At 41.4% G+C, this 26,252-nt stretch overlaps 2 protein-coding genes across 2 annotated transcripts in view; one reads left to right on the forward strand and one right to left on the reverse strand.

Annotated features, from left to right (window-relative positions):
- The window catches only part of LOC115209664 (protein mono-ADP-ribosyltransferase PARP14-like), a 730,077-nt gene that overhangs the window by 526,951 nt on the left and 176,874 nt on the right, over positions 1-26,252 (forward strand). The window lies entirely within an intron of this gene.
- LOC115209694 (protein mono-ADP-ribosyltransferase PARP14-like) overlaps positions 1-26,252 on the reverse strand; it is a 146,526-nt gene that overhangs the window by 23,931 nt on the left and 96,343 nt on the right. Inside the window, exon 11 of the mRNA XM_029778183.2 lies at positions 16,503-16,559. Within this exon, the coding sequence (XP_029634043.1) occupies positions 16,503-16,559 (57 nt within the window). The remainder of the gene's footprint in view (positions 1-16,502; positions 16,560-26,252) is intronic.

Below are 26,252 nucleotides of genomic sequence, written 5' to 3' on the forward strand. Positions count from 1 at the left end.
TACACTTTCAGAGCACCCACCCCCGTTACTAACTTGGTCACCTAGGTAACAGAATGGTCATGTGGCAAGAATGGATGAAGATAATTGTGTGAAAAAGTGTCACACCCTAGCGGTTGAGGGAACCTGTGGAAGAGGTAGACCCAGGAAAACCTGGGACGAGGTGGTGAAGCACAACCTTCGAACTTTAGGTCTCACCAAGGAAATGACTAGAGACCGAGACCTTTGGAAGTATGCTGTGCGTGAGAAGACCCGGCAAGAAAAGTGAGACCATAACCAATGGCCTCTACCTGGGATGTAGCCAGTCCACTAATGCATACCTTCCCTTCTTGGGACACTAAACTCTACTTGTGAAGACCTGTTGAGCCAAGTGAAAATCAAATCAAAAATCGAAATCGATCAACATCAATGGAATTTGTAGCTGTGATACCAGTGCTGGTGGCACATAAGAGAACCATCCGAATGTGGCCATTGCCAGCGTCGCCCCGACTGGCCTCGTGCAGGTGGCACGTAAAAAGCAGCATCTGATCGTGGCCATTTGCCAGCCTTGCCTGGCACCTGTGCCAGTGGCACATAAAAAGCACCCACTACACTCACGGAGTGGTTGGCATTAGGAAGGGCATCCAGCCGTAGAAACATTGCCAGATCAGACTGGGCCTGGTGCAGCCTTCTGGCTTTCCAGATCCCAGTTGAACCATCCAACCCATGCTAGCATGGAAAGCGGATGCTAAACGATGATGATGATGATGATGATATATATTTGCATATAATGTTTGAAGTGGTGCACAGATTTTATGTATTAAGAAAAAGTCAAAATTCTGGATAATATATAGAAAGAAGAAAGGAAAGTTTTCTTTCTCCTTCTTTCTTCTTATCTTTTTCAATCCTCTCTTTCATTCTAACTTTTTTATTTCTATCATCCATTTTTCTGTCTAATGTTATGAAATGATAAATTATAATGTGAAGTAAACAGGAAAACAGTTTTCATGCTGCACTGGAAGGATGAAGTCCATTATTAAAATGGGGGACGCTATAGTCATTAGCCAAAACTGTGAAACTAGGACAAATTGGCTAGACCCTGGCAAACTTTATAAATAGAGATAATTTTACCCTCCAGTTTTTTTGTGATAGTTTATTCTGTGAGACAAAGTTGTTCAATTGGATTCTGGAAGCTATGATTGCCTGTTTAGTTTATGTCAGATTTAAAATAATTTCTGTGTTACATCTGGGTCAAAGGTTCGAAATCAAAGGTTGAACAACGAATTGATAGAAGACAGACTTAATGATATTCCAAGGTTCAAAATCCAAGGTTGAACACTGAATTTGTGAAGAAAGATTGTATGAAGTCAAGGTTCAAAATCCACTTTTGAAATCCAAGGTTCGAAAACTGAATTTGTACTAAAATCCAAAATTATGAAATCCAAACTTTTTGGAATACATATTTTTGAAAAACCAATTTTGTGTGAGCTGTTTTTTATGCTGACTGTTAATAATACTTTACAAAAAAATTTCATGGTGCGGTGTTGTTTTGGGTTCACCCTATCCTTGTTGATTCTGTAAATTCGGGTTAACACTAATCAAGCCTCCAAAAATTCACCACACACATACACAGATTCAAAATAAAAAAGAACCTTCTCTTTCCAATTCAACTCCAGATGAGCACCATTATACACCACACAGTTTAGCAATGATCACCTCATTCAAATTTCCATTTATTTTGATATGGGGCAAAATGTATAATATGCTGGTTAATAAACTTTGTTGATTGTATATTATCCCCCTTTTGTCACCTTTCATCATCATCATCATTTAATGTTTGTTTTCCATGTTGGTATGGGTTGAATGATTTAACTGACAACTGGTAAGCTGGGCAACTGTACCAGGTTCTAATCTGAGTTGGCATGGTATCTAAAGCTGGATGCCCTTCCTAATGCCAACCACTCCCTGAGTGTAGTGGGTGCTTTTATGTGCACATCTATGATCTCAGCTTGATAGGTCTTCACAAGCATGGCATATTGCCAAAGGGATCACCTATACAAGCTGCAGCCATGTTTGATGCTTGTTAACGTTCTCTGCTAAGATTTTTAAGGATCACACTACTCTATCACTTGCTATATGTGTGTGTGTGTGTGTGTGTAAGTATCATGTAGTCACCTGTATAGTTAATCAGGTTATTCAGGTGGGGCGCACACCATCCCCAACGACTGGTGTAGTAGCGTTATAGGTGATGCCTTAGATAGAAACAACTACAGAGATATTAAAGTGATAGACCAAGTCATGAAAGGTACTGAGAGGGTTGTATTTCATGTGATTAGAAATAGAATTAAACTAGATGAGATGCAGTTTGGTTTTGTAGCTGGGAAGAGTACCACAGAAGCCATCTTCCTAGTGAGACAGCTGCAAGGAAAGTAGTTGGCCAAAAGTAAGCCATCGACCTGGAGAAAGCTTTCAACAAAGTTCCTTGGTCTGTTACATGGTAGTCTGTAAGGAAGTTAGGAGCAGAGGAGTGGCTTGTTAGAGCTGTCCAAACCATGTATAGTCAGGAAGGTGAGAGTCAGCTATGAATAATACAGAGATGAATTTTGCGTTCAGGAAGGGGTTCACCAGGGCTCAGTTCTCAGCCCACTCTTATTCATTATAGTCCTTCAGGCCATCACAGAGGAATTCAAGACTGGGCGCCAGTGGGAACTGCTATATTTCTTTATTGCCCACAAGGGGCTAACATAGAAGGGACAATCAAGGACAGACAAAGGGATTCAGTCGATTACATCGACCCAAGTGCATAACTGGTACTTAATTTATCAACCCTGAAAGAATGAAAAGCAAAGTTGACTTCGGCAGAATTTGAACTCAGAATGTAACGGCAGACAAAATACTGCTAAGCATTTCACCCAGTGTGCTAACGTTTCAGCCAGTCATCGCCTGTCTTTTTTTTTCCTCAGATAAATAATGGGTGTTTGGTTGTCCATTTTGGAAGGTCAGAGTGGTACATGATTTATCATCACAGGATTGAGAACTGCTATATGCTGATGACCTTGCTCTTATTGCAGAATCTTTAGCAGAATTGGAGAAGAAATTCCATGTATGGAAACCAAACAACTTGGAATCAAAGGGCCTAGCTAAGTCAAAAGTGGTTCTTAGTGAGAAAGAAGATAAATTTTCCTTCCGTCAGGTAAATGGTGCGACTCAATATGTAGGAAAAGTGTTGGAAGAAATTCCAATTGTTGCACCTAATGTAAACTATGGACACAGGTATATTAACAGATAAAGTCATCTTTGTGTGTGGCAGATGTGCAGGAACAATAAACACTGAGGGCATATGAAACTTAGATTCTCTCAAATGCCCAGGAGGATCTCTTGAGGTTGTAGATAGTTTCTGTTACCTAGGTAACCAAATTAGCAATGGTGGAGGATGCTCTGAAAATATTGTTTCTAGAATAAGAATTGGGTGGGTGAAGTTCAGAGAACTATTACCTCTGTTAGCAACAAAAGGACGCTCTCTCTCAGAGTGAAAAGTAGACTATATGGTGCTTGTGTGCAAATGGCTATACTCCATGGCAGTGAGACATGGTCTTTGCATGCAGAAGACATGCATAGAATGGAGAGAAACGAAGGTAGTATGCTCTGTTGGATGTACAATATCAGTGCACATGTGGGACAAAGGGCAAATGTATTGAGAGAAAAGTTGGGCACAAGAGGAATCAAATGTAGCATGCAAGAGAGAAGACATGTGATGCATATGAATGAGGATAGCCGTATAGAGAAGTGCCAGTCACTGAACGTGGATGGCATCTGTGGAAAAGGGAAACCCTGGAAGACATGGGATGAAGTGGTGGGGACTGATCTCAGGTTTTTAGGCCTCATGGAGGAAATGACAATGGATCAAGATGTCTGGGCAATATGAGGCTTTTGAGAAGACCTACCCATTTCATTGAATCTGTGTTCTAGAAGCTCTGTGTGTTCCACATGCAACAATAAATCTTTCCACACATCCTACCCCAACAAACAAAAGTACATCACTTTCTCCCATTTCCACTTCATGCATTAGGCTTATCTCTCACTCCTCAATCCCTTCCTCATGGCCCTACTCACTGACTCATTGCTATCCCATGGTACCCCACCCCTTCTATATACCCAGGTTTTCACCAGCCACTGCACTACTCTTGGCCCTTATGCTTCTTTGCCAATACCCTGCCACTTATATTATGACCTCCATACCTTGAGGTTCTACCCTGGCACTTACCACCACCTATCACTCTCTCCCTTTACAATCCAATTCATATTCTGATCCCTGCTCCTTGTGAGTAAGCCCTGGCACTTTGCTACCACCCCTCTCCTACTCTCACTTACCCTCTTGCTCTCTCCCACTCCCTTTTCCTTTTGATCTTCCCTCAGGCTGGACAGCCATGTGTCTCCTCTACAGCGGTACACATGTTACTGTCTTCATTCTTGATCACTCTCTCTCTCTCTACCTCCCTGGTAAATCATGAACCTCCCCCTACAACAGGATGTGGGTTTCTGCTCCTGTTTCTCCATCACACTCGAACCTAATGCCCCCTCCCCCTCTCAAAGGGTCTTTGTCTTGCAATTTACTTGGTGACCCTGACAGTGCAGGTGCCACTTCAAAGTACCCAGTGCACTCTGTAAAGTGGTTGGCATTTGGAAAGGACATCCAGCTGTAAAAAGCTTACAAAACTGACCTGACCTGAGCAAGTGCCACATAAAAAGCACTCAGTCCAATCTACTGGGTGGGTGTGTTAAGAAGGGCATCCAGTTGTAGAACTGTGCCAAAACAGACACAAAAGTCCGCTGCAGGCACCTACCTGGCCAGGTCCTGTCAAACCATGCAACCCATGACAGCATGGAAAGAGGAAGTTAAAAGATGATGATCATGACATACATATTCATACAATGTCAAAGCACTTGTGCAGCTGTCATGTGAAAAGCATGTGTGCCAGTACCATGTATAAAGTACCTCTTCTGGTACCATGTATAAAGCATCTTTATTGGTATCATGTATAAAGCACCTCTACTGGTACCATGTATAAAGCACCTCTACTGGTACCATGTATAAAGCACCTCTATTGGTACCATGTATAAAGCACCTCTACTGGTACCATGTATAGAGCACCTCTATTGGTACCATGTATAAAGCACCTCTATTGGTACTATGTATAAAGCACCTCTATTGGTACCATGTATAAAGCACCTCTATTGGTACCATGTATAAAGCACCTCTACTGGTACCATGTATAAAGCACCTCTACTGGTACCATGTATAAAGCACCTCTATTGGTACCATGTATAAAGCACCTCTACTGGTACCATGTATAAAGCACCTCTACTGGTACCATGTATAAAGCACCTCTATTGGTACCATGTATAGAGCACCTCTATTGGTACCATGTATAAAGCACCTCTACTGGTACCATGTATAAAGCACCTCTATTGGTACTATGTATAAAGCACCACTACTGGTACAATGTATAAAGCACCTCTACTGGTACCATGTATAAAACACCTCTACTGGTACCATGTATAAAGCACCTCTATTGGTACCATGTATAAAGCACCTCTACTGGTACCATGTATAGAGCACCTCTATTGGTACCATGTATAAAGCATCTCTACTGGTACCATGTATAAAGCACCTCTACTGGTACCATGTATAAAGCACCTCTATTGGTACTATGTATAAAGCACCACTACTGGTACAATGTATAAAGCACCTCTATTGGTACCATGTATAAAGCACCTCTATTGGTACTATGTATAAAACACCTGTATTGGTACCATGTATAAAGCACCTCTATTGGTACCATGTATAAAGCACCTCTACTGGTACCATGTATAGAGCACCTCTATTGGTACCATGTATAAAGCACCTCTATTGGTACCATGTATAAAGCACCTCTACTGGTACCATGTATAGAGCACCTCTATTGGTATGTATAGAGCACCTCTATTGGTACCATGTATAAAGCACCTCTATTGGTACCATGTATAAAGCACCTCTACTGGTACCATGTATAAAGCACCTCTACTGGTACCATGTATAAAGCACCTCTATTGGTACCATGTATAAAGCACCTCTACTGGTACCATGTATAAAGCACCTCTACTGGTACCATGTATAAAGCACCTCTATTGGTACCATGTATAGAGCACCTCTATTGGTACCATGTATAAAGCACCTCTACTGGTACCATGTATAAAGCACCTCTATTGGTACTATGTATAAAGCACCACTACTGGTACAATGTATAAAGCACCTCTACTGGTACCATGTATAAAACACCTCTACTGGTACCATGTATAAAGCACCTCTATTGGTACCATGTATAAAGCACCTCTACTGGTACCATGTATAGAGCACCTCTATTGGTACCATGTATAAAGCATCTCTACTGGTACCATGTATAAAGCACCTCTACTGGTACCATGTATAAAGCACCTCTATTGGTACTATGTATAAAGCACCACTACTGGTACAATGTATAAAGCACCTCTATTGGTACCATGTATAAAGCACCTCTATTGGTACTATGTATAAAACACCTGTATTGGTACCATGTATAAAGCACCTCTATTGGTACCATGTATAAAGCACCTCTACTGGTACCATGTATAGAGCACCTCTATTGGTACCATGTATAAAGCATCTCTACTGGTACCATGTATAAAGCACCTCTACTGGTACCATGTATAAAGCACCTCTATTGGTACTATGTATAAAGCACCACTACTGGTACAATGTATAAAGCACCTCTATTGGTACCATGTATAAAGCACCTCTATTGGTACTATGTATAAAACACCTGTATTGGTACCATGTATAAAGCACCTCTATTGGTACCATGTATAAAGCACCTCTACTGGTACCATGTATAGAGCACCTCTATTGGTACCATGTATAAAGCATCTCTACTGGTACCATGTATAAAGCACCTCTACTGGTACCATGTATAAAGCACCTCTATTGGTACTATGTATAAAGCACCACTACTGGTACAATGTATAAAGCACCTCTATTGGTACCATGTATAAAGCACCTCTATTGGTACTATGTATAAAACACCTCTATTGGTACCATGCATAAAGCACCTCTATTGTTACCATGTATAAAGCACCAGTGTTGGTGCCACATAAAAACCACCGAGTGCTGTAAAGTGGTGGGCATTAGGAAGGGCATCAAACCATAGAAACCATGCCAAAACAGACAATTGGAGTGTGCTCTTCTGTCTTATACACTGCATCTAATTCCTATTATGCCTACTTTCACTGCACATTCAAAGGTGAATGCTAGCCTCATTTCTCTCTAATCTTCACATGTCCTCCACATTGAGGGCCATGTCTTGCTACCATGTAGAATTGCTGTTCATATACATGCCTCATACAATCTTCCTTTCAATTGGGGAGAGAAACCTTTTGTTGCCAACAGAAGCAAAATCTCTCTGAATTTTCTCCATCCTTTCCTTATTTTAATAATTACACTGTCCATGCATGCCCCCACTACTAATTCGGTCCCCTACATAGCAGAAACTATTGACTACCTCTAAAGCTTCCAAAGCATTTGGAAAAAAACGATTTCCACATTATCTGGAAGATTTTATGGCCCCTGTGCCTCTTCCACACACGAACACTACTTTCTCTGATACTCTTCCTATTATTCCATTGCACCCCTTGTGTGTCCATAGCTGGCACTGGTTACACCATATGGAACTTGTGCTTGCACATTTCTTACACATCGAGCAGGGCCACTTACCTGAAGAGGGTAGGGTACTGTCTGTTTTCTTGTTTACTAAAACCTTAGTCTATGCTAAGTTAACCTTAAGGCCCTAAAATTTCAGCTTTTGCCTCCTCACCTGGAATTTCTTTTCTAGCTTTGGTATAAAATCTGTTTTGAGGGCAAATAGTAGTTCTGAGGGGGCTGCCAGTCTTGAATACCTCTCTTATGACGTGGAAGATAATAATGAAATGTAGGGGACTGAGCCTTCATTAACACTTAAAATGTACACCATTTTCTTTGCTGTACTCATGGTTAACTGTCACCTTGCTAACAAAGCCCATCTACATGGTGGCCTGTACAGCTTTCACAAGTCTATCCCTAGCCTCCTCAGATCCCACCTTGCCACACAACAGAGTACTCAAAAGAAAGCTTCCTCTAGATCAACAAATGCAAAGTATAATTCTTTAGTCTTAGCCAAGTATTTCTTTTGCAAATTCCATTGAAATATATGTACAAAGACAAATGTATAAAGAAGTGTCAATTGCTTAAAATTGTTGGAATCTGTGGAAGAGGGAGACTCGGGAAAATATGGGATGAATTAGTGAGGGTCAGTCTCAAGACTTTGAGCCTCACAGAGGTAATAACGATGGAATGAGAAGTCAGCTGATTGGAGGTTCTTGAGGATACCTCACTCTGACTTCAGAAAAACAGAGTTCTGGAAACGCAGTGCTACAATAGAGACAGGCACACACATACAAAGACATCAACCCCAAACTGTAACTGCTGAAAGCCTACAAGCTGCCCTCTGAGAGGATCCTGCTTCTCCAGGGCTATAATTTACAGACCCACTCTCATGCCATCTGATGTCATCACAAGGTATTACATGGATATGGCAGCCATGGTTGTCAAGGAAGGGTATACACAGGATATGCATTACCTCAGGGATACAGAAAATTCCATCCCATCTGGAGACTTTGCAACCTCTGGAATGATCCTATCTCCAAACATTGAACAGTGTATCTTCAACATGGACACACTTTATTTACAAGGAGCCTACAATTGCCAGATTTGCATCTGTGAAAGCCTGCATATTCTCCTCCAACCTACATTATCCATCATATTCCAATCATCAACAAGAAAACCTGTCTTATTGTTGCAGCACAGATATGCCCTCCTGGTGAACTTCAAACCACTGGCTGCTGACAACCCAGATATACCACCTTTTTCCTGGCTGCCTCATAAGCAAGGGTAGGGTACTGAACCTCTGTTGCCCACACACACCACACAGTCATCCCTCCAAATATTCGAGCCTTATGTATTTTCTGCAATCATTCCTGACTCTCTTTATATATACATATATGTGTGGTGTGTGAATATGCTTGTATGAAAGTATGTTATCATGCTTTACATGTATAAGCAATGTCAAACATTACACAATGCTGATCTCAGAAGGCATTCTTTCAGTGTTGAACTGTGATCTGTTTAGTGATTGATTGATTCCCAATTGTGTGTGTGTGCGTGCGTGTGTGTATGTTGTTGTGAGAGTTTTGTGTGTAAACAAAACAAAGTTTTTGGAAAATCAACAATGTGTGATCCTCAATAGGGAGGAGACATTCAAGGGTTGCTTATGGAAACACCCCAAAAAAAGTCCATGGCTACCCTGACTTTTGGGGCAGGTGCCTTTTTTGCAACTATAGGGATATGCTCAGGGCATGCTTATTCACTTGCATCATTCTCACCACTTTCATTCACCTTTTGGCAAACTGGCTAGATGACAACACTCCCCTCTCTACCCTTGTTTCCCTTTTCAAGTAAAACTTGAGGAAGTTGATTAGGGATTGACCAAACAGAAAAGTGTTTGTCTTCAGCCTCTTCAATCTCATCCACCATACAACCACATTTACCATGGCCACTAGGTATATAAAAACAGATTTTCCTTCCCAGTTAAAGGAAAGCGACAGGGCAATTTTCATGATGGATCAGTTGACAGCCAGATCTGTCCCACATGTGACAGTAGGTGTTCAACATAAACCCATAAGTCAGCAATGCTTGGGCACTGCGCAAATGAATGCAGGATCATCTTGTGGTCCTTGCACACATCTCATCTGACATACTCAACTGATGGCAATTCCGTGCCTGTAAATTTTATCTCAAACAGGCAAAGCTCCCTGGTAGACTGCCAGGGCAGATATTTTGGGAAATTATCCATCGGTTGCAGCCTGAGAGTTCTCCAGAAAAGAGTGACTAGCTGATCTTCTTCAATGCCTGAGGTCTCCCCCAGAACGTTGTTGCAATTTTGCTCTACTAATCCTCTATAAAACGCTAAAGTAGATGTTCCACCCATCGCAGGGTCTGATTGGCTGAGGGTTGTGAGTACTTGAAGACATTCTGCTTTCCAAATGCTGCCCCTCGATCTCTGTTTTACCCAAGAATGCAGCTCCCTTAAAGAAACTAGCTGCAGAGATATGTATCTGGTGAATGGCGACCACACCTGTTCACCATCAAGGAAGTACCGGAAATGTCGTAGCCTCAGTGCATGTCTGTGCATCATCAACCATGGTATGCCCAGGCCACCACACATCAGGTGTTGACAGTAGATAGACTGCCTGGCCATCGAGACATGTCCCTTCCACAAGAAATGGAAGAGTATATGCTCCAGCATAATCAAACAGGAGCCAAGACAAGGCACAATGGTCAAGTGACAGCAGATGACAGATGCGATTTATGTGTTACCACCTCTGCCTGACCTTTCAGGGATAGATTTCTCTCTACCCATTTCTGGGTGAGAGTAGTCGTCCTGCTCATTACCTTATCCCAATTTTGGTCCATCTGGAGTGACATCTGGAGCAAAGACAAGGAGCACAAGAAAAATGCTGAATAGTTGCAAGAACTCAAAAAAACAGTGGTCTGTGCAAAACAGGCAGAACTAGTCATTTCAGTTAGGGAAGTGAAGGAAATCAGCAAAAATATGTGCAACTGGAAGGCCCCAGGACCAGATGGAGTTCAAGGTTACTGGATCAAAAGATTTGGGGAATGTCACGCATGAATAGCTGCACAACTCAACACCTTGTTAAATGCTGACCAAATGACACCAGAGTGGTTGACATTGGGTAGGACAGAGCTGTGCTTAAAAAACATTGAAAAAGTCACTACAGTAGACAATTACAGGCTGATATCCTGCTTGCCACTTATGCGGAAGTTCTTGACTGGAATACTCGCAGAGTCAATGTAAGAACGTCTGGAAAAAAATGGAGTCCTCCCACATGAGCAGAAGGGTTGCAAGTATAAGTGCAGAAGTATCAAGGATCAACTCCTGATAGATAAAAATGTACTCAGAGACTGCAAGAGGAGGACAAGTAACTTAGCCATGTCATGGATCGACTATCGTAAGGCATATGTTATGATTCCACGTTCTTGGATTATGGAGTGTATGAGCCTATTTGGTAATGCATCAAGTGTTGAGCGATTGCTTGGTAAAAGTATGGCGAATTGGAGGACGGACCTGACAGTATACAGAAGAAGTTTAGGGACAGGAGAAATTAGGAGGGGCATCTTCCAAGGGGACTGTCTGTCCCCACTGATCTTTGTACTGTGCTTGATACCATTAACACTGATTCTGAGGAAAGCAAAGGCTGGGTGTGTATTCAAAAGCTGCCAACAAAAAGTCAACCATTTGTTATTCATGGATGACCCCAAACTTTTTGGTAAAGATGAATCCCAAGTCAGTTCCCTCTTTTCATATGGTATATACATTCAATGCTGATATCAGAATGGAGTTCGGACTGAGTAAGTGTGGTGTGTTAGTCTTGAAGAGAGGCAAAATCAAATGTATGGACGGACTAACGATACCGTTGGGGGAGTTTGTGAAGCAGATAGAAGAGACAGGCTATAAAGTACTTGGGGATTTTGGAAAATGGATAAACTGATGGAGAAAGAAATGACAGAAACATCTAAGGTGGAGTACTTGCACAGACTGAGACTGATCCTTAAGTCGAAATTAAGTGGACAATTAAGATCGAAGCTTTCACTCCTTAGATATGGAGCAGGGATAATCGCATGGACAGTAGACGAACTAAACAGCTGAGATAGAAAGACAAGGAAGTTACTTACTAGATATGGGTCACTCCACCCAAAAAGTAACACAGACAGACTGTATGTACCAAGAAAAAGAGGGGGAAGAGGACTTATTGGATGTGAGCACAGCATTAGAGCAGAAGAAAACAACATAGCATGGTATGTAAAAAAATGCCACAAAACCACAATTATTGGAAGTAAGAAGGTCAGGCTTGTGTAGGATGAAAGATGGCAAAGATAAAGCACTGTACAAGCAATTGAAAATAGGTGGGTAAAGAAAAGAATGCATGGACAATTTATCTTGAAGATAAGACAGACAGAGGAAAAAGATGGCTGTGGATGACTAAAAGTGATTTAAAACCAGAAACAGAGGCTCTAGTCTGTGCTGCCCAAGAACAAACTACATAAAATACAGAATAGACAACACAGCAGAAAATGATAAGTGTAGAATCTGAGGACAAAACTGTGAAACTGTATGGTATATTACCAGCCAATGTATGCCACTAGCCCAGAAGGAATATAAGAGAAGCCATGACAATATAACCAGGTTTGTCCATTGGACATTTTGCAACAAGTATGGACTTGACAGAGCAAAAACTTGGTATGACCACAAACCTGAAGGCATCGGTGAAAATAGAAATGCAAAGATCCTGTGGGATTTTATGATTCAGTACAACCATGAGATAGAGAATAGGAAGCAGGACATAGTCTTAATTCAGAAAGAAAACAATCTATACTGGATCATAGATATAGAATGCCCAGCTGACAACAAGATATATGATAAGGAAGAAAGAAAAGTCGAGAGATATGACAGGTTAGCTTGGGAAGTTAAGCAGTTGTGGTTGATGAAAAAGGTAACAGTAGTACCAATAATTGATGGAGCCCAGGGAAAAGTAAGTAAAAATCTTGAGAAGTACATGGAACAAATAGGGGCTGCAATAAGGAACACTTGCAGAAAATAGCAGTGCTTGGGACCCCTTGAATACTCCGGATGGTACTCAAAAAACAAGAGGTTTTACCTTAGTTCACTGGTAGTGAACAGTTGATATTGTAGTATGTCTCCAGCGTTAGAAGCTGTTCAAAGGCAATAATAATAACAATAATAATAATAATAATAATAATAATAATAATAATAATAATGCACACACCAGAAAAGGTCACAGAAAACGAGAAAGCAACCATAATCTGAGATATTCCAATACACACAGATAGAGAAATTAAGGCCAACAGACCAGATATAGTTGTCAGAGATCATGAAGAAAAAAAATGCTTTCTAATTGATGTATCAATACCGGCAGATGACAATGTGTCTCTAAAAGAAATGGAGAAACTGTCAAAATACAAAGACCTGGAAATAGAGGTAACCAGAATGTGGAATCTAAAAGCAGAAACAATTCCTATCATAGTAGGTGCATTAGGCATAATAAAAAAAATATTCAGACAAATACATAACAAAAACACCAGGACTTACAAACACATATAACATACAGAAAATTGCACTACTAGGCACTGCACACATCCTACGCAGAACACTTTCAATACAGTGAAAATAAGAGCATCACAACAAATCACAGCACATAGCCAAGGCACACAGAGCTGCGCTCGGTAGTGAAGTGAAAGCACGCTATAAAAATAAAACTACTGAATAATAATAACATTAATAATAATAATAATAATAATAATAATAATAATAATAATAATAATGATGATGATGATGATGATGATAATAATAATAATAACAATAACAACTGGCAACAAGAAAACAAGTCATCTGTTTTATGTGGATGACTTAAAACTTTATGGCAAAGACGATAATGAGCTTGAAGGACTACTACGTACTGTGAAAGCATTTAGTGATGACCTTGGGATGGAATCTGGTTTTGATAAATGTGCCAGGGTCACTTTCCAGAAAGGGAAACTGAAGACCTCACATTCAGTGGAGTTGGATGTTGACACAGTCATAAAAGAACTCAAGCAAGAAGAAACTTACAAATACCTCGGAATGAATGAGGGTTCTGGCATTCAGCATGCAAGAATGAAAGAGAAGGAATGGTAAAGGTGAGTTCAAGCAGTCCTAAAATCCGAGTTAAATGCACGTAACAAGGTGTTAGCAATAAATTCCTTAACAGTTCTGGTTGTTATTTACAGTTTCAATGTATTCAACTGGAATATGAGTGAAATAAGGAAGATTGACAGGAAAATCCTTGAGTTTCTGAGTTGCAAAAAGAGGCACCAACCAAAGGCAGATGCAGATCGTCTTTAGCTACCCAGAGCTCAAGGAGGTCGAGGCTTGGTTTGATTTGAAACCTCCTACAAAACCATCACAACTGGACTGGCCAAATATCTTGAAACATCTAATGAATGGATGCTAAATCTCATTGAAATTGGAAGTGCAACAACTGTAGCTGCAAAGAAGGTGAAACCAGTAGCAAAGCAAAATGCGCTTGGACAATTGGATGATGGGTGGGAAGAAAATCCTCTGCATGGCAAATATGTGGCCCGTAGCAAACAAGCTGATGTAGACCAGAAGCACAGCCATCAGTGTCTAGGGAGCTCAGAGCTTAAAGGCAGAGAGAGAGAAGGCTTTATCTTGGCTACCCAAGATCAGAACTTATTGTCCTGGGACTGTCAAGCCAATGTGATGAAAAATGGAGCAGACCCAAAGTGCTGATACTGCAACAATGATATAGAAATAGTGGACCACCTACTCTCTGGATGTAAGGTTTTAGCACCTGTATAGTATAAATCAAGGTATTGCAGATAATGTGTTGGCATTATAAAATGAAAAGTGCTGACAATGGTACAAGCACCACCCTGAGGCTGTTAGAGAGGGAGAAAATGTAACGATTCTTTGGGACTTCCCAGTATGTACAGATGTGACCATCAAGGCAAATAAACCAGAAATTGTGTGAAGACCAAAACAATAAAGTCTGTTTATTGATTGACGTGAGCGTAATTTGTGTCTATGATGTCTCGGCAAAAGAATTTGATAAACTCAGAAAATATAAAGATCTGCTGATTGAAATCGAAAAGATGTGGCATCTCAAGATGGTTACAATACCAGTGACTGTAGGAGCACTTGGAATGATCAAAAAAGGAACTGAAAATTATTTAAGAACGATCCCTGGATTACCATCCAGGCAGGAAGTGCTAAAGATTGTCTTAACTGGTAACTGGTCACATGTATTGAGAATTTTCTTTCCTTTTCCCCTCTTTATTTTATTTGTTTACTTTCTATTTTCTTTTTCTTTTTTCTCTCTGTCTTCTCCTTTTTCTCTATCACATGAGTCTGTAGGCCATTTAATGGCCTACAGTCATTTCTCTGCCCTAGGTGCCAGGAAGACACCCAGCAAGAAATGGAAACAGAATTGAAAGAAGATGCTAATGAAAATAATGATAATAATTGTAATAACAGTAATAATAGAGGAATGAGCAAGTGTCTGCACTGTGCTGCATCTGCAATAGTGTGGATGAATCAACTGCTCATATCACAAATAAATGCTCTAGACTTGCCCCAAACCACTAAAAGTTGTGGCAACACAACCAGGTAGCAAAAGTACTACATTGGAAACTGTGCACAAAGTGGAGGCAAGACGTGGTATGAGCACAAACCACAAAGAGTGGTGGAGTCAGGGACTAGCAAAATCCTCTGGGATTTCCCAATCCAAACAGATCAGGTGTCAGAGCATAATGGACCAGGCCCAATGGTGGTCAACAAGATGCACCCCATGTGCTATACAGTTGACAGTGCATGCCCCTCTGACCCATGAATAGTCAACAAGGAAGACGAAAAAATAGATACATAGATACAACCCTCTTAAGTACGAAATAGCCCTGCTATGGTAAATGAAGAAGGTGAAGATAGTGCCAATTATTGTTGGGTCCTTGGGGACAGTAGGATGGTTACAAAAGGAAAGGATTAGATAGAGGAAAAGAATGAATAGCATGGTACCGTAGGCTGCAGGTAGCAAGCCAATGCATGCAAGACTCCAGGAATTCCAACAAAAACTGTGATAAAGAGAAAATAATAATAATAATAATAATAATATTAATAATAATAATAATAAGTGTTATCATGTACATTGTTTTGTCTTGGTATAAAAGATGGGCTACAGCAAATATTCTGCTCAATACCACAGATTTGCTTGTCAGTTGTTTGACCATAACCAGTTGAGCATGTCCCTTGGTGGCTGACGATATGTGCATCTCTGATCACGAGCAGAAGTAGTGGGGGAGCATCATAGCCGTGTGTTGAGAAGGATTCTTGGGGTTTGAATAATTCACCTCTGGAAACATGGGTGTTTCGTTCAACGTCCTTAAACAACCCTTATTCAGGACCTTTTGAGCGGGATGGGTTACTCGATCTGAAGAAAATTCTAACTGGGCCCCACCTGCAAGGTCATGTGCTGTTTATCTTGATATGAGATCACCATGTCGCGCACATATGGTTGTGATGCATGTGCCTGGTGTACCCTTATCAGACGGGTAGTCATGATGGGTATATTGGGCTTCGTATATTTTACCCCAGTGTCACTTTGATGGCATGAACTGCTCGCTCACTCAATAATAATAATAATAATAATAATAATAATAATAATAATAATAATAATAATAATAACAATACTGATAATAATAATAATAATAATAATAATGATAATGATAATGATAATAAGATCAGTTTTTCAATTGCATGGTACCTCACCTGTTTTCCTTCCGAAAGGCCAGAAAGATTTCCACCAGGATTCAGATGTGGATGCAGCTTATATGAAAGAAAGGAAAGGTAGAACATGATAATAATTATAATGATGATGATGATAATGATAATAATTATAATGATAATGATAATGATAATAACAATAATGATAATAATAATATTCTCTATATATATAAAAGGCAGTTTGTTTGTGTGTCTGTCTGTCTGTCTGTGTGTGAGTCTGGCAGGTTGTACCCTCACCCTGACCATGGCTTTCAACCGATTCTGATGAAACTTGACACACTCATAGCCCAATGTCATAATTCAAAACTAACGCAGTGAAAATTTTGAAAAGTTCCCCCAGTTCTGAAAACAATTGATAAATTCGACATGGAGTCGAGAATCTAAGCTTATCATATACAACACATTTTCCGTTGTAGTTTTCGCAACTTGCAATCGATTTTCACCAAACTCATGTTGAAGCTTAATGTTACCCTAAGGAACTTAATTCTGACGTTAGTTTTCCATGCAATACCTTACCATCAGAAAAAATCGATAAAATCATGCCATTTTTGGAAATCGAGTTCAAATTCAAGATGACATATTTTTGACAATATCTTTAACAAATTGGCAGGAATTTTTTTTAAATTCACAGCGAGCATCATGTCTTCTCCAAGGAGCTATATGGCCCTTTTGATTCCAATAGGATACGTTATTACTGGAAATGATAAGGTTGAGAAATGGTGTTATAGATTATACCTAACCGAAAACGATCACAGCCACATCATCCAAACAGACCGGGTGAAACCGGGCTTAGCTGCTAGTAATAATAATAATGATAATAATAATAATGATAATGATAATGATAATGATAATAATAATAATAATAATAATAATAATAATAATAATAATAATAATAATGGCTTCTGATCTTAACTGATTGCAAGTGTTATCATGTACATTGTTTTGTCTTGGTATAAAAGATGGGCTGCAGCAAATATTCTGCTCAATACCACAGATTTGCTTGTCAGTTGTTTGACCTGACGATATGTGCATCTCTGATCATGAGCAGAAGTAGTGGGGGAGCATCATAGCCATGTGTTGAGAGGAATTCTTTGGAGTTTGAATAATTCACCTCTGGAAGCATGGGTGTTTCGTTCATCATCTTTAAACAACCCTTATTCAGGGACCTTTTAAGCAGGATGGGCTACTTGATCTGAAGAAAACTCTAACTGAGCCTCCACCTGCAAGGTCATGCATTCTTTATCTTGATATGAGATCAGCATGTCATGTACATATGGTTGTGATGCATGTACCTGGTGTACCCATATCAGACGGGCGGGGAAGCACTCCGTCGGTTACGACGACGAGGGTTCTGGTTGATCCGAATCAACGGAACAGCCTGCTCGTGAAATTAATGTGTAAGTGGCTGAGCACTCCACAGACACGTGTACCCTTAACGTAGTTCTCGGGGATATTCAGCGTGACACAGAGAGTGACAAGGCCGGCCCTTTGAAATACAGGTAAAACAGAAACAGGAAGTAAGAGTGAGAGAAAGTTGTGGTGAAAGAGTACAGCAGGGAACACCACCATCCCCTGCCAGAGCCTCGTGGAGCTTTAGGTGTTTTCGCTCAATAAACACTCACAACGCCCGGTCTGGGAATCGAAACCGCGATCCTACGATAAGATGGGTAGTCATGATGGGTATACTGGACTTCATATATTTGTATCACAGTGTCACTTTGATGACACACACTGCTCTCTCACTCATTAATAGTAATAAGGGCGTTGATATTGGTAATTGGATGTTGAATGTCTCCCATAATAATTAACAACCAAGTATAAAAGTGTATAATGTGTGGAAAGAGAACCTGTGAGATCTCGAACAGCAAGTTACTCTCAGCTCTCACAGAATCGACCAGAATAAACAAGACTGAACATTCTGAAAAATAAAACAATAAAAATAATAATTATAATTTAAGAATGATCCCTGGTTTACCATCCATGCAGGAAGTGCTAAAGATGGACTTAACTGGTAACTGGTCGCACGTTGCTGTGAATTTTCTTTCCTTTTTTCCCCTTTATTTTCTTTGTTTACTTTTTATCTTTCTCTATGTCTTTCTTCCCCTTTTTCTCTATCACATGACTTTGTAAATGAATAATCTGGTGTGTTTAATTTAATGGCTTACCAATGTATACAATGAGTTTCTCTGCCCTAGGTGTCAGGAAGACACCCAGCAAGAAATGGAAACAGAATTGAAAAATATTAATGATGATAATAATAATGATAATAGCAATGAACAGGTAATTATCCAGTACAGAGGACTGGATGCTGTGGCTTGTGGGCAAACATGAAAGCAGCAGAAAATCACATCAAATTGTAAAAGAAACTTACAAATTCATAAGGGAACTTGATATTAATCCTGAAATAGTTGAAGAAACTGAAACCACTGCCACATCATCATCATCATCATCATCATCATTTAGCGTCCGTTTTCCATGCTAGCATGGGTTGGACGGTTCAACTGGGGTCTGGGGAGCCCGAAGGCTGCACCAGGCCAGTCAGATCTGGCAGTGTTTCTACAGCTGGATGCCCTTCCTAACGCCAACCACTCCGAGAGTGTAGTGGGTGATTTTATGTGCCACCGACACAGGTGCCAGACGAGGCTGGCGAACGGCCACGCTCGGATGGTGTTTTTATGTGCCACCGACACAGGTGCCAGACGAGGCTGGCAGACGGCCACGCTCGGATGGTGTTTTTATGTGCCACCGACACAGGTGCCAGATGAGGCTGGCGGACGGCCACGATCGGATGGTGTTTGTTACGTCCCCAAAGCACGGAGGCCAGTCTATGCGGTACTGGCTACGGCCACGTTCGGATGATTTTCTTGTGTGCCACCGGCACTGGTACCACAAAGATACAAATTCCATTTATGTTCATCTATTTTGATTTGTTTTGATTTGATTTGATTTGATTTGATTTGATTTGATTTTCACTTGCCTCAACAGGTCTTCACAAGTGTCACAAGAAGGAAGGTATGCATAGGTGGACTGTCTACGTCGCCGGGTCTTCGGATGGTGTCTTTATGTGCCACCGACACAGCGGTACTGGAACCACAAAGATACAAATTCCATTGATGTTCATCTATTTTGATTTGGTTTGATTTCACTTGCCTCAACAGGTCTTCACAAGTGTCACGCGTGTCACACACTTGCCTCAACAGGTCTCCACAAGTGTCACACACTTGCCTCTGCCTCAACAGGTCTTCACAAAGTGTCACACACTTGCCTCTGCCTCAACAGGTCTTCACAAGTGTCATAAGAGGGAAGGTAAGCACAGGTGGACTGACTACGTCGCCGGGTCTTTGGATGGTGGTGGTGTTTTTATGTGCCACCGACACAGGTGCCAGGTGAGGCTGGTGAACGGCCACGATCAGATGGTGTTTGTTGTGCCCACAGCACGGAGGCCAGTCGACGGCCACGTTCGGATGGTTTTCTTGTGTGCCACCGGTACTGGAACCACAAAGATACAAATTCCATTGATATTCATCTATTTGATTTGGTTTGATTTTCACTTGCCTCAACAGGTCTTCACAAGGGTCACACACTTGCCTCAACCGGTCTCCACAAGTGTCACACACTTGCCTCTGCCTCAACAGGTCTTCACAAGTGTCACACACTTGCCTCAACAGGTCTTCACAAGTGTCATAAGAGGGAAGGTATGCACAGGTGGACTGACTACGTCGCCGGGTCTTCGGATGGTGTCTTTATGTGCCACCGGCACAGGCGCCAGATGAGGCTGGCGAACGGCCACGATCGGATGGTGGTGTTGTTGTGCCCACAGCACGGAGGCCAGTCGATGCGGTACTGGTTACGGCCACGTTTGGGTGGTTTTCTTGTGTGCCACCGGCACTGGTACCACGAAGAATACAATTCCACTGATGTTCATCTATTTTGATTTGTTTTGATTTGATTTGATTTTCACTTGCCTCAACAGGTCTTCATAAGTGTCACAAGAAGGAAGGTATGCACAGGACTGACTACGTCCCCGGTCGGGGCCACGGGTTATGGCCTGACTAGTCTTGCCGGGTCTTCTCATGCACAGCATACTTCCATAGGTCTCGGTCTCTAGACATTTCCTTAGTGAGACCTAAAGTTCGAAGGTCGTGCTTCACCACCTCGTCCCAGGTTTTCCTGGGTCTACCTCTTCCACAGGTTCCCTCCACTGCTAGGGTGTAGCACTTTTGCACACAACTATCTTCAGCCTTTCTTGTCACATGACCATACCAGCGCAGCCGTCTCTCTTGCACGCCACAACTGACGCTTCTTAGGTTCAACTTTTCTCTCAAGGAACTTACACTCTGACGATTATGAACACTGACATTACACATCCATCGGAGCATACTGGCTTCATTTCTTGCGAGCTTACGCATATCCTCAGCAGTCACGGCCCATGTTTCACTACCATGTAGCATGGCTGTACGTACACATGCATCATACAGTCTGCCTTTTACTCTGAGCGAGAGGCCTTTTGTCACCAGCAGGGGTAAGAGCTCTCTAAACTTTGCCCAGGCTATTCTTACTCTAGCAGTTACACTTTCAGCACACCCCACCCCCGCTACTGACTTGGTCTCCTAGGTAGCGGAAGCTATCAACTACTTCTAGTTTGTCTCCCTGGAACGTGGCAGAAGTTGGTCTCTGCATATTTCCAGTGTTTATTGCTCCTGAGCATTTGCCACAGACAAAAACTATTTTCCTAGTTAGCCTTCCTTTGACATTGCTGCACCTCTTATGTGTCCATAGCTTACACTTGGTGCATCTTATAGAGTTTCTACCTACACCTTTTTTACAGATCGAGCAGGGCCATCTACCTGAAGGCGTTTGTGATTGATCTACCTTCCTACTTATTAGAACTTTGGTTTTGGCTAGGTTGATTCTAAGGCCCTTCGATTCTAATCCTTGTTTCCACACCTGAAACTTCTCCTCCAGTTCTGATAGTGACTCAGCAATTAGAGCAAGGTCATCAGCATAGAGGAGCTCCCAGGGGCAACCTGTCTTGAATTCCTCCGTTATTGCCTGGAGGACTATGATAAATAGGAGGGGACTGAGGACTGACTTGGTGGACCCCAAAACAAGCAAAATGGATCAAGCAGACTGCAAAAAAGAATGGGCAGAAACAAATTGTGGAGTGATGGAGTTAGAAGCCTCAGCATGGGTGGTATATGCTTCAAAGTCGAAATGCTGATATAGTTCAAGCAACAACCCATCAGTGGCTGAGAAGATCAGGACTGAAAGCAGAGACTGAAGGCTTCAAATTGGCAGCACAAGACCAAAGTTTGCTCACAAAAATCTACCGGGCTAATGTTCTTCAAAACAGTTCTGACCCTAAATGCAGATTCTGTGACACATTTGATGAAACAACAGACCATCTCATCTCAGGATGTCCTATACTGACACCAAACGAATATAAAAATCACCACGATAGGGTAGGACAGTATTTAAATTGGAAAATATATAAACACTACAAAACCATCACTCCTGTTTACTGGCATGAACAGCATCCTGAGCCAGTCGTTGAAGGTAAAAATGTCTCTATCCTCTGAGATTTTCCAGTCATCACTGACAGAACGATCCGGGCTAATCGACAAGACATAATTATTAAAGACATGGAAGAAAACACTTGTACCCTAATAGATGTAAGTGTTCCCACAGATAAACATATATCTGTCAAGGAAATTGCCAAACTGAGTAAATATAAGGACCTGGAAATTGAAATACAAAAGATGTGGCATTTTAAAACGAGAACTGTTCCTGTTATTTTAGGTGCCCTATGGGAAGGAATATATTCACAGACACGATAGAGTTGGGACCTATTGGGTTGTCCGGAAAGTTTTTAAAGGAAAGGAAAAGGTCAATAAATACTTGCCATGACATTTTTAATCAACCAAATATAAACCATTTTGTTGCACAATGCGTCTCCATCCTTCCTTTAACTTGAAAATACCCTTTTCCCAGAATTGACGTGGTTTCATGGCAAAGAATTCATCAAGGTATCTTTTTACGTCATCCAAGGATTTGAAATTTTTGCCATTATGACTAGTCTACAGAGACCTGAATAAGTGGAAATCCAAAGGAGCAATATCTGGTAAATATGGAGGGTGGGGTAACACATCCCAGCCAAGATGCAGCAATTTTTGTCTGGTTCCCAAAGCATCAAGTGCTGAAAATGAACTTTCTTATCTTCCATTTTAAAGGGTTACAGAATTAACACAGGTTATAGGAACATAAACCTTCTTCCACGAAAAGATAGCTTAAACTGTGCTCTAAACGGAGGTGTAGTCCAATCCTATTTTATGGACTCAGCCATGTTCTAAAATAAGTCTAAAGGTAAGCTACTATAAATCGGCACAAACTTTCTGGACAACCCAATACATACATTGGTATAGGCACACACCAGAAAATGTCACAGAAAACGAGAAAGTAACCATACTCTGGGATATGTCAATACACACAGAAAGAGAAATTTAGACCAATAGGCTGGATATAGTTGTCAGAGATCATCAAGTAAGAAAAATGCTTTCTAATTGATGTAATAATAGATGACAAATAGAGGTAACCAGAATGTGGAATCTAAAAACAGAAATAATTCCTATCATAGTAGGTGCATTAGGCATGATAAAAAATATTCAGACCAATACATAACAAAAACACCAGGACTTACAAACACATATAACATACAGAAAATTGCACTACTAGGCACTGCACACATCCTACTTAATATAATTTCAATACAGTAACCATCAGAGCATCTCAACAAAACACAACACATACCCAAGGCACATAGAGCTGCACTTTGTAGTGAAGTGAAAGCATGCAACTACAAAAAATAACAACAACAACAACAATAATAATGATGCTAATAACAGCAGGACCCACAGAATGCAACCTCTGCAAAGGCAACCCCCCCCCCCGTCCCAATGATTAACCAGAGATGATTTTTAAACTGAGAATATTTGAAATAAACTCAATTGCTCTCACAAACGAGAAACACTAAAAATGAACCCAACCGCTTCCAAAATGAAGTTAAAAAACAGGTAAACTATTTGAGAATCCTTGTACCATGTCGACACCAAAATCTAATCAGCTCATGCCAAGCATTGCTGAAAGTTTCATACGAATCCATCCAGCAGTTCTTTAGATATCTTGTCCATAGACAAACAAACGAACAGGACTGAAAACAATATCTCTGACTTCGCTAAGGCAGAGGTAATAACAATTGGCACAACGTGAAAACGGAAGACAACATGACAATGTGGCAAGAATGATACATTGGAAGCTCTGTGGAAATCACGGCTTACAAAGAGCGAAGACATGGTATGAGAAAACCCCAGAAGGAGTCATTGAGAATGAGAAGGGCAAAATCCTGTGGGATGTAACGATCCAGTGTGATTATCTGACCAGACATAGGAAATTGCTGTGGTGAATAAAAAAAAGAACATGTGTGATTATCAACACAACAGGCCCCGCTAACAACAGGATCAATATGGAAGAAGAGAAAATAAGCAACTATGACTATTTAAAGTAGGAAATACGAAGGTTGTAGTCAATGAAAAGCGTAGACATGGTACCAATAGTAACTGGTGCACCTGGAAGAATCAGTACTCAACTACCAGCATGGCTGAAAAAGATTGGTGCAAGTGTGAAGGTAGAACACCTATAAAAATCAGCATTGCTTGGCACTGCAAGAATTCCTCGCAGAGTTATTGAAGCATGACCAATAAACAAGTGTTACCTTAGTCTGCTGGCTGTGGACAACCGATGCTTTCCAACATACCCAGCAAAATAAGCTGTGAGTTTTCATCAAATAAAACTAATGATAATAATAATTCTTTCTTTATTGGCCACCAGGGTCAAACACAAAACATACAGGTCGATACACAGATGAGGAACAGTGGGGCTAAACGTGTAACAGCAAAACAAAAACAATTAACAAGGAGATTAAAACAACAATGTACTTCCCCAATAGAGGGGGATGGGGTCCTTCCACGAAGCGGTGACCAAAGGAACCTCACACACTTTCGGCCCCCTAACATCAAAGGCACCTCATGTAGGCACCCCTCTCCTCCTCATTCCATCTGGTCTACAGGCACACACTTAGAGTAGGCCCGTTTACATGGGCCATTCTTGCCACATTCACCCATGATTCAACAAACTTACTGGGTGACAGTTCTTACCTCTCCGGCATCACTTTCCTTTTCAGACGGAACTTGAAAAGAACAATGAGGCCATGGCCAAAGAGGAAGGTACCCATCTTCAACTTTTTCAATCACGTCCACCACGCAACCTCCTTCACCATAGCCACCAGACAGAGAAAAACGGCCTGTCCTTCCCAGTCAAAAGAAGGAGGCACAGTAATTTTCATAATGGGTTCGGATGATAGCCAAATCCGTCTTATATGCGACAATAACTGTTCGACAAAGCTCTACAAGTCAGCAATGTGTGGATACAGTACGAGAGCATATAGAATGGTTTCATCGCACTTGCATGCATCTCAGACAAGCCTGTCTGGTTGCACAGATGCTTATTGTAGACCAGCAGAGCCCTCCAGTAGCACTGCCAGGCCAGGGATTTCAGGAAGTTATCCATAGACCCCAGCCCAAAAGTCCACTGGAAGAGACCAGCCAGTCGATCATTCTCAATGCTCAGATCCTCACCAAGTATGTCATCACTCTTGCCCTCCACTAATCCCCTACAGAACTCTAAAGTGGAACTTCCACCCACCACATTATTCAACTGGCCAATGGCTGCGAGTGCTTGCAGACACTCTAGGTGCCAAGTGCATTGCCTCAGTCTACTCCTCATCCAAGACTATCGCCCTACCAAGGAGACGATTTGCAGAAAAACATGTCCACCCTGATAAGATCTGGATGACCCAATGCTGTTTGTGCATGCCAACACTGGGGCATATGGGTAATCAAGTCTGATCTTGTCAGCCAGTTGGAAACAAATGAACAGGATTGCAAGGCTTGTGAACACCACACTTTCCGATCTGCTAGCCCCATCCAATACACATGGACATCCAAGATGGTATTCCTAAGAGAGGAATGTCCCTAGAAAGACCTCCAAATGTTTGAAGAAATTCGGCTACCCCGATCCTGTCGGAGCATACACAACGACCAGTCTGAAAGCACTGCCTTCATTATTGTTCCCTTCCAGGAACACCAACTTACTTTCTGGGTCCAAGAAGACCAACTGTATCTTAGGATGCAAGACTGTTCTGAACAACGCCCACCCACTATTCCTGGTTGACTAAGAGACAAAAAGATCTCAAAATCATCAAAATTGGGTGCTAAGGTGCACGGGTTTGCGATCCTGGTCTCACTGATGGCTATTACATTTAAATTCAGCCACCTCAGGTCATTGAGCAAGTGACCTTGCTTCCAGGATGACCTCACCACATACATTAATGCAACCCACTCTTAGTGCTGCCATATTGGCCTAAAAGAAAGGAAAGAAAGATGAGGAGTGTTACTTAACCTCCTGGTGCTGTTGGAGATCACATGGTCTCACCTCTATTTCTTTGTTGGTCTGCGTTGGGAACACTTATAGAATCCTTGTATTGGCATTTACTTGAGAGATTCCTACATCGTCTAGAAGGGCATCCCTAATTGTTTGGAAAGTGTCCAAATCCATCCTCCCTATCATTAAGTCTTTTGGCACATGGCATGTGTTAGTCCAAGAAGATTCTCACCCCCCCCC

This window comes from Octopus sinensis, linkage group LG1 (genome assembly GCF_006345805.1).
Source record: "Octopus sinensis linkage group LG1, ASM634580v1, whole genome shotgun sequence".
Classification (NCBI taxonomy): Eukaryota; Metazoa; Mollusca; class Cephalopoda; order Octopoda; family Octopodidae; genus Octopus; species Octopus sinensis.